This window comes from Zeus faber (genome assembly GCF_960531495.2).
Source record: "Zeus faber genome assembly, chromosome: 10".
NCBI lineage: Eukaryota > Metazoa > Chordata > Actinopteri > Zeiformes > Zeidae > Zeus > Zeus faber.
In genome coordinates this window covers 12,008,787-12,017,918 of record NC_137199.1, presented here as the reverse complement: position 1 = coordinate 12,017,918, position 9,132 = coordinate 12,008,787, and the positions used below count along the sequence as shown (strand labels likewise).

The 9,132-nt window shown below is 48.6% G+C and overlaps 2 protein-coding genes across 2 annotated transcripts; one reads left to right on the top strand and one right to left on the bottom strand.

The window, feature by feature from the left end:
* Window positions 1-2,550: 2,550 nt before the first annotated feature.
* On the top strand, window positions 2,551-4,818 carry LOC307236056 (zinc finger and BTB domain-containing protein 5-like; the record flags this gene model as incomplete). The annotated part of the gene is made up of 1 exon (XM_080008337.1): window positions 2,551-4,818. The coding sequence occupies one exon, from the start codon at window positions 2,551-2,553 to the stop codon at window positions 4,672-4,674; it is 2,124 nt and encodes a 707-aa protein (XP_079864463.1). The 3' UTR covers window positions 4,675-4,818.
* An 87-nt stretch (window positions 4,819-4,905) lies between these two features.
* Window positions 4,906-8,463, bottom strand: grhpra (glyoxylate reductase/hydroxypyruvate reductase a). The gene is made up of 9 exons (XM_080008338.1): window positions 8,251-8,463; window positions 7,789-7,919; window positions 7,638-7,710; window positions 7,408-7,524; window positions 6,486-6,574; window positions 6,281-6,382; window positions 6,005-6,140; window positions 5,711-5,841; window positions 4,906-5,609 (listed from the first exon to the last, which is right to left on the bottom strand). Exons 1-9 carry the CDS (start codon window positions 8,313-8,315, stop codon window positions 5,488-5,490), a joined length of 966 nt encoding a protein of 321 aa, XP_079864464.1. The 5' UTR covers window positions 8,316-8,463; the 3' UTR covers window positions 4,906-5,487.
* Window positions 8,464-9,132: the final 669 nt, after the last annotated feature.

Below are 9,132 nucleotides of genomic sequence, written 5' to 3'. Positions count from 1 at the left end.
TAAGCGAACTGGTCGATAAGTGAGGACCCTGATTATTTCACGGTAAGGGGGCGTGGCCATTGTGAACGCTAGTGTAGTGAAGAACAAGAATCTTTATTTGTCACGCGACACACCACACATACTGACAAACTGCAGGAACGAGACAGACTGAGAACGGTGATGAGATGAGATGTATACAGTTAATATAGTATATATGGTGGATATGGTGTATATAGTATATATAGTATATATAGTGTTATTTCACGGTAAGGGGGGCGTAGCCATTGCGAACACTGGCATAGTGAATACTGACAAACTGCGGGAACGAGACAGAACGGTGACGAGATGAGATGTATACAGTTTATATCGTATATATAGTGTATATAGTGTATATAGTGTATATCATGTAAGGGCATCTGGAGCTGGGAGCTCCCTGGGCTCCTGGGTAGCAAAGCGACCGGCAAGCAGGACCAGTGGCAGCTGAAGGTCCTGGTCTTTCTGATCCTTCACAACGACCAGGGCAAGCTGAGCCCCCAAGGTGCGATTGAATCCCTCCACAAGCCCGTCATTCTGTGAATGTAGTGGTGTGATGCGGGTCTGGTGAATGGAAAGCTCATTACACATCTCCGCAATGAACTGAGCTTCAAAGTTCCTCCCTTGGTCCAAATGCAACTCCGGCGGGATCCCAAACCTGCTGAACATTCCCCTGGTCAGAACCTCGCAAGCAGTGGCCGCCTCCTGATCAGGCACAGCATAGGCTTCGGGCCACTTCGTAAAGAAGTCCATTGCCACGACCACATAACGATTTTCCCGGGGTTGTGCGGGGAAGGGGCCCCAGAATGTCAACGGTGACCTGGTCCATAGGAGCGCCGACCTGGTACTGCTGGAGGGAGGCCCTACTCTGGCCCACCTGACCCTTCCGAGCGCTGCAGGGGTCGCATCTTTGACAGGAGGTCTCTACGTTACGCCGACAGGTTCCCCAGTAGAAGGACTGGCGAACCCTTTTGAGGGTCTTGTTACCCCAAAGTGTCCCACACCAGGCTGGCCGCGATTAAAGTCTAGCGCCTCAGCCTGCCGACTTTTAGGCACTGCCGCTTGCCACCTCTCCTCCCCCGTGGCTGGCACCTTCCAGCGTCTCCAGAGTACTCCACCACGGAGGGCCAAGCTCTGCCACTGGAACCACAGTCCCCTTACGCAAAGGCCCGGCTGCCGCCACGTCTGTCCAGTCAGGGAGTTCTCCCCCTCTTGGAGTAGTGATTTGTTGTTTAAAGACCAAAATATGGTAAGATAGTTCTTTAAAGAGGTGGATTTGGTGGTGGTGCTGTGTAACAAAAATCGTCTCTTGTCATCCCATGGGTCGTCCACTGGACAGAGTTAATGCAGCAGTTCTTGACGATTAAAGAATGATTAAAAAGTGGTATTGCAGGTTGAGAAGTTGAATTCCACTTCCAGACTAACTCATCCTAGATGCAAGGACATACAAATACTCAATAAAATAAATTAAAAATAAAATAAGTAATGTGTTTGTATGCCCAGCATCCTGACAGCAAAGGTTAAAAGGGGGAGAGAAAAAAAAGGATCCCTAACGCTCCCCTAAGCAATCCCTTATTTTCCTTTTATTATGTATTTTCCATGATCCATTTCAACGAGTCACACTTCCATAAAAGCACGGAAAGAGGGCGCTGCAGTTTTCAGCTTTCGCCAGGAGTGTGAGCGGCGATGAAAGGTTCGACCCCTTTTCGGATTGGGTTCTTGACCTGTCACTTGGTGAGAATAGCCCTTAACCTCATTTGATTCAGTCGGTGTAATTCACGTGTGAGTGAGGGGAAATGATTGATTCACGCAGAACAACGGCAGAAGAAGTATGGATCCCGAACATTTAAGCCCAATCATCGGAAAGATCATTTTGGCCGAAAGAAAGCCACGTTCCCAAATGTCCTTTTACCACAATCAATCCGCATCGAAATTAACTTCGCTCGTTTGGCAACGTCGCTCTTGTCGTTCGCGAATCCAGATGCGGAGAGCGGATGTCTGTATGGCGACCGTCTCCCGGGCGCGACGGAGACAAACGACCCCTTTCCCGGAGTGACTTCCGACTCCCGAGTCATTTGAAATAATCGTTCGCCGCGAACGGATCGTTCGCGAGGCTTGCGTCGCAGGCCGAGAGCTCCCTGTGGCGACAACGGGGCGGCGTGTGCGTGGGTACGGCGGGTGTTCGGCACCGAAACGCCCGCGAGTTGCGTGTTGAGATGAACATGTACGCGGAGAGAAAAGCGTTTGGCAAACCGTTATTGATTCGCGACGGCAGGCGCGTTTAACAAAACAGAGCGTTGCGCGCTCCGCCGCGTTCTCCGCCCTCCGCCCGCCCACGGCGAAGCGCGTCCCCATCACCCCACGAGGATTTACTTTACCCTCCAAACAAGAGATAAAATAAACAAAACCTGAAAGGGTGGATGGATCTCCCGACCTCAGCGGGGTTGTACTTGCTGCCAGTAGCCCTGCGGTAAAGGGTCACATGCATCACAGTCGGCCGCTTTGTTTGTGATCAGCCTTATCTTCCCTCTTCGGTCCATGGACTTCCCCGGACACTTCCAGCGCATCTTCCAGCAGCTGAACCAGCAGCGTCTCCACCGTCAGCTATGCGACTGTGTGGTGCTGGTGGGTGGCCAGAGCTTCCCCGCGCACCGCTCCATCTTGGCGGCCTGCAGCTCCCACTTCAGGGCCCTTCTGAGCTCCGCGGAGGGTGACGAGAGTCAGGGTGGCGGGGCCGGAGTGGGCTGCGGTGGAGGCCCTGGTGTGATGGCGCTGGACCAGGGGGTGGTGACCCCGGAGGCCTTCTCCACCTTGCTGAACATGATCTACACCTCCACCCTCACCTTGGGGTCCTCCAACGTGATGGACGTGCTGCTGGCAGCCTCACACCTGCACCTGAACACTGTGGTCAAGGCCTGCAAACTCCACCTGTCCAAGTGTAACTTCCCAACCTCGCCGCCTAAAGGGTGGAGGTCGGTGCAGCAGCAGCAGAATGAAGCATCAATGTCATCACAGGCCGTGGCCACGGCAGAAGCAGGCTGTAAGCAGCTGATGTCAGTTTCGCCCTATCACCTGGAGCTCCGCCTGGACATCCCTTTCACAGCAGAGGAACTCTGCGGGGACGAGACTGGAGCGGAGGTGAGTCAGTCCGGTGGGGTTGGCGAAGACGGGGCGGAGACGGACGGTGTTAGTAGGGAACAGAACACAACGCTGCCTGCGGGGAAGAGACGCAGGTCTACCTTCCACGAGGAGAGGCTCAGTGGGACCAAGAGGAGCTACTACAGGGAACGATCCCCAACGGTCACAAGAAGTACCGCTAATGGAGAGGAGCGGGCAGAGGAGCTCTCCTCCTCAGACTCCCCTGAGGCCCCTGAAGGGTCCCTCATACAGATGGTGGGCAGCGAAGAGGTAGAGGAGAAGTACGAGGCGACAAAGAGGGAGTCGGAGGAGATCGAATTGCCCAGTCAATCAGACGGCAACCCAGGCGGAGTGGGGGAAGGGGGGAGGGAGGCACACTCGGAAAGTGTGGTAAAAGTAAAAGTGGGAGAGGAGAAAGAAGAGGAAAGTGAGGAGGAGAAGATGGTATTCGTTGAGGTCAAAAAGGAAAACCTGAGCTCCTCTTCGTGGTCTACGGAGCTGGACGGCGTGCCCGACATCTCACCGACTCCGGCGAGGGACAGCAGCGATCGTCTCGGAGAAACGGCAGATGAGGAGAAACTCGCCACGGCTGGCCCAGCAGAAAGCATCTGCGGCGCTTTGGGGCCCCAGCTGTGCGCCGACCCTGACACAGAAAGTGGTGATGTGGGGGAGGATCCAATGGGCAGCGGAGGCCTAGAGAGTCTGTCAGAGCTGGCATTTTCTTGTTTCCTCAATCCCAGCAGTGAGAGTGTACTGGGTGCTCTGGAGGTGGAGGACAGCCTTGCCAGCCTCGCCGCTGCTGCCACCACCGCTGCTGCCACCACCACCATGGAGGCTCTTGCAACAACTGGGGATGCTGGTGAACAGTGTCAGGATGTCAACGCCTCTTCCACTACTTCCTCTGACTGTTCCTCTTCCATTGTGTTCCCAGTCTCTGCGGTACCTTTCCAGCAGCTTCTCTCCACCACACAGAGCCAAAGTTTCAGCGACACACTTATCCTACGGCCCGCCCAGAGCGCTCTGGGTTTACTAAGCGGCATCAAACCAGGTGTCAGTCTTCAAGCCGCCCTCCTGTCAGCCTCCAGCACTGGGAGAAACAGAGGATGTGCCACCTTGGGGTCATCGGCTTTCCGGCGCATCGCCCCCAAAACAGCGCCCGGGTCAGAGGCCGGTACAGACTCCGATCCCTCCTCGTCCTCCGGTTCATCGGGAGAAGCTGCCCAGCGGCCAGCGCTCACCAGAGCGTCCGAGGAGGTTCTGTCCAAGTGTAAGAAAGCGGCAGCCGAGGACCACGTGCTGCTGGTGGAAGGGGAGAAGAAGTATGCCTGCAGGATCTGCTGCAAGACATTTATGAACCTGACAGACTGCAAAAAGCACATCCGTGTCCACACGGGGGAGAAGCCCTACCCCTGCCCCAAGTGTGGCAAGCGCTTCAGCCAGTCTTCCCACCTTTATAAACACTCGAAAAACACCTGCCTGCACTGGAAAGGCGACCAGCAACCCTTTCTCGACTCTCTGCTGTGAGTCCTAATGAGGCCTATCCAAAAGGGACTCATTTTAATGACATGGGCATTAGGCCCAAAAAAGATCTTCTACGAGCTATGAGAAACAAATATGCGTAAATGGACAATAGGAATATGAGGTTTAATCTTTCTCATACAGTGACTTTTACCAGATGATTCCTCCATGCATTTCAGCATGTCAAAAAAAAAAAAAAAAAAAGAACACATAGCCACCAAAAATGAACTGAAAATATGAAATGAATATGAATTCTCTGAGAGAATAACTTTATTGAAATTATTTAAACTTTGATAAGTGATAATAAATGATGCACTGGATAATTTCTAGATGCTTTTGATTTTCACTTGTTATTTCCAGAGCTTCACACAGCAATCAAAATCAGAACGTCAGCTGGACTGTGGGCTGTTTAAGATGGCAGACAAGGAGCAATATATTGTAACTACCATTCTGGCCAAATGCTGATAAAAGAGAATATTTTGTTTCAAAATGCTCAACTGTGAGCATGTAAAAAAGTGCTTATGCAAGGAACTAAAAGTCTGGAGTGCTCACAAGAGTTTGCTTACAGTGTCTTATCAAGTTAGCTCAACATTTAATATATTCCAATTAGTAAACCTGGCATTGGGCTTTTTGGACCATAAAACCCAAGGACTATATCAAGTGTCTTATGACATTCTGACAATGTCTTCAATGCATTAGTAGTTTTCACAGATACATAATCTTGATGTTAATATGCAAACCCATCCAGTGCTGTGCTACTAGTTTTTGCGGGACGTGTGCTTCACGGAAGGCACCAGATAAGGCAGCCCACACCGAGCTCTAGAAGGTGACTTCGCTGGGCATGGCGGCTCCCTGTAAGCCCCCTAGCAGGTTTCGGGCTGACAGGTCGGCCATGACGCCTCTCGTGGAGTAGGTGGCGCTGCCGATGTGTGGCAGGACCACTGTGCGAGATTGGAAGGAAAAGACAAAATGTCAAAGTTATTTCTTTGTTATTAAAAAAAAAAAAAAAAATCAAAATAAATGCAACATCTTGTTTACTCACCGCAGTTTTTAAGCGTCAGGAGGGGATGGTCGGTCGGGAGCGGCTCAGGTGTTGTGACGTCCAGACCGGCTGCAGCGATCTGACCACCGGTCAAAGCCTGGTAGAGGTCGTCCTGGATGACGACAGATCCCCTGCAAACACACACATTATGCTCCACAACAGGCACCGACTTATGTGATAGGTCTCCTTCAGTCCTTTTGGGTATTTTCATTGTCTATAGTTACTATCATACACTCCCCGCCTTAAACTTCTTCCAAACATTATTATTTATTGTCCATGGTTAATAAGGTTTACCTGCTGGTGTTGATGAAGACGGCGGTGTTCTTCATCTTGCTGAAGAAGGATTTGTCGCACAGCCCCTGGGTCTCCGGCGTAAGCGAGCAGGACACGACCACAAAGTCGCTCTCAGGCAGCAGCGTGTCCAGTGGAACTACCCCATCCCCCAGTTGAAAAATAATGTTTTGTTTTTTTTTCAAGAATTTAAAATAAGATTCATGAGACCACATGAAGGTCCGTGAGGGGAAAGCAGCTAAAATATGATGCCGTAAACATGTCTATCTCTCCCCTTACCGAACTCTCCTTCCACCTCAGCAGCGTAGGCTTTGGCGGTTCTCCCAGAATACAGCAGCCGCTTCACTCCGAAGGGCTTGAGCCTCCTGGCAATCGCCATACCTGAAGGAAAAAAACAACAATAGAGTCATTCTTGGAATGACTGCTGCAGTAAGCGGTGCTCTGTAGTCAATCATTCCTATAAATAAAGCTGATGAAACAATACCGATGCGCCCCAGTCCAACGACTCCAACGGTGCTGCCAGAAAGACCAGAACCACACAGCCACAGAGGCTTCCACGTACTCCAGCCACCACTGGTTAAGAGGTAGATCAAAAAAAAAGAAAGAAAAACAGTCTGTAACTGATTATCCACTGATTATCCACTGATTGGCTTACTCCAAATGTATACCATCCATCCAATCCATATTGGTATATTTTGTATTCTTTGGGTTATTTGTTTTTGACATTTTTATATTTTACTTCACTTTTTATTTTATTTTTATTATTTTATTCCCCACTTTTTACCCGAGATTGTCAAGCTTTTTTTTTTTAAATGCCAATTGTTTGTAGAGAAACACACCAAACCTCACCACAACAAATTCCTAGTACTTTATATGTAAATGTCCTGGCGAATAAAACAGACTGATTCTGATTCATATTTACTTGCACCAATATAAATCAAACCAGAGCATAGGCGTTTATGTTTTTCCATGTACATGTTGTTGTTTGGTTCTATGATTATTTGTCTCACTCGTGGTGATTATCCCCCTCTTGGAGTAGTGATAAGTTGTTTAAAGACCAACAGATCGCTCGACGAAAAGGGGAACTGGCGGCGGTTCTCTAACAAAATTCTGTGCATGTCATCCTACAGGTCGTCCACAGGACAGAGTTGTTGCAGCAGCTCCTGATGATTAAAAAATGAATAAAAAGTTGCAGGTTGAGAAGTTGAACTCCAGTTGCAGATTATCTCTGTCCCAAGATGCACTGGTGCAATACTGATACTGTGTTGTATGACCAGCATGCTGAGAGCACAGGTCAAAAAATAAACAAATAAAATAATAATAATAATAATAATAATAATAATAATAATAATAATGTAGCCACTGATCCAGAGGCTTATGGGTGCTTGCTGGGTGATTGCACTGACTTTTTGACCTCTTCCACCCCCTCTGGTAGTCTTCGTGCAGTGGCCAGCAGCAGGGCCACGGTCAGTTCCGCCGTTGCATCGGTCAGGACATTGGGCGTGTACCCCACACGTATGCCGCTGTTGAAGTGGGACAAAAACCCCCCCCCAAAAAAACACGCAAATAACAGCAACGTTAGTGACAGCTGCCATCTCGACGAAAGGTCGGTGTCGCCGTGGTTGTTGAAGCGTACCGTTTTTTGATCTCGTCGACTGCCAGATGGTCGAATCCCACCGACAGGGTACTGATGACCTTCAGGTTCGGCCCTGGCGCGTTCAAGGAGGAGACAACAAGTTAGCCTGGGGGTGTCTTCTGGAACACAGGTGGCGCTCAGAGGACACTACCTGCAGCGTCCAGAACCTCCGCGTCGATCTTGTCTGAGAGTAAACACAGGAGTCCGTGCGCCCCCTCCACGCCCTTCAGGAGCTCCGCCCTGGGCACCGGCTCGTCAGAGTCCCAAAGAGCCACTTTACACCTGTTGACCGGAAACGCCAAAAGTGTGGGCAAAACAGCGCTAGAAAGTCGACGTTAGATGAATTAAAATGATATTAATATGAATAGCTGCAGAATGCAGAATAGTAAGTTCTTCATGAACTTGTGACAACTTAACAATACGTGCAGATGACAATTCATTTACTATGTTTATTCTCATTTTGTTCAAAAAAAAAAAAAAACCCCAAAAAAAACCAAACTGACAACAAACCACTAGACGCCACCACGTGCACGACGCGTGCTATAACAGCAATGCCACGTGACGGCCACCGTCGGATGAGACGGAATTAGCACGAAAAAAGAAAGCTGCGTACACATCAGCTTGCGACAGGACCTTCATCCCCTCTTCTGGGATCCGTCGTGTGATAAAGACCTTCATGAGTGTTTGGAGAGCGCGCACGCTCGTTTGACAGGACGGAGGAGACGGCAGCTCGGCGGGAGGAGGGTCCTCGGCTCCCCGTGCCCTGTTTTCACGACGACGACGACGACTCGCACACAACGGAGGGTGGCAGGAAGTCCCATAATGCCTTGCGCCGGAGACGAGTCGTCGTTTCGCATGTGTTTTATTTATATATATATATATATTTTTTAATGTATTTTCTTTTATTAGAAGCATAACACACGACGCAACACGTGTTATTAATATGTTAGTCACCTACATCCGTTTCATGGCCTTATTGTGAGTCGTAGTCAAAGTAGGAAATACTAGTAACAAGTAGAACGTTTTTGTATTACATTTTTTTTTTTTTTAATTATTGATCCAATACATTTGGTCCACTTGGCACAGGTTACAATAAAAAAACATTTAAAAAAAATAGATAAATAAATAAATAAATAAATATTCCCAAAATAAAGTAATGTTCAGTTGTGTATACGACCCACAATGCATTGCGTGTATGAGTTGTCACTTGTAGGGATGGGGTGATTTTGGAATGGAACGCAAACTAAAATAATAACCATAAAAAAATATATATATATATTATTATATATAAATGTCAAATGTATTTTTATTAAAAACATATATTGTATGTATTTGTTTTTGAATTAAAAAATATCCACAATATAATAACACAATTAACAACGAGCAAAGCGGATACAAATAAATACATTGTACAGGTGGCAGCAGCATGACTGTATGTGCAACTCCCAATGGGAGCCAAAGGGTCTTTCTTTAAGAAAACCAAAATTTCCTTGTA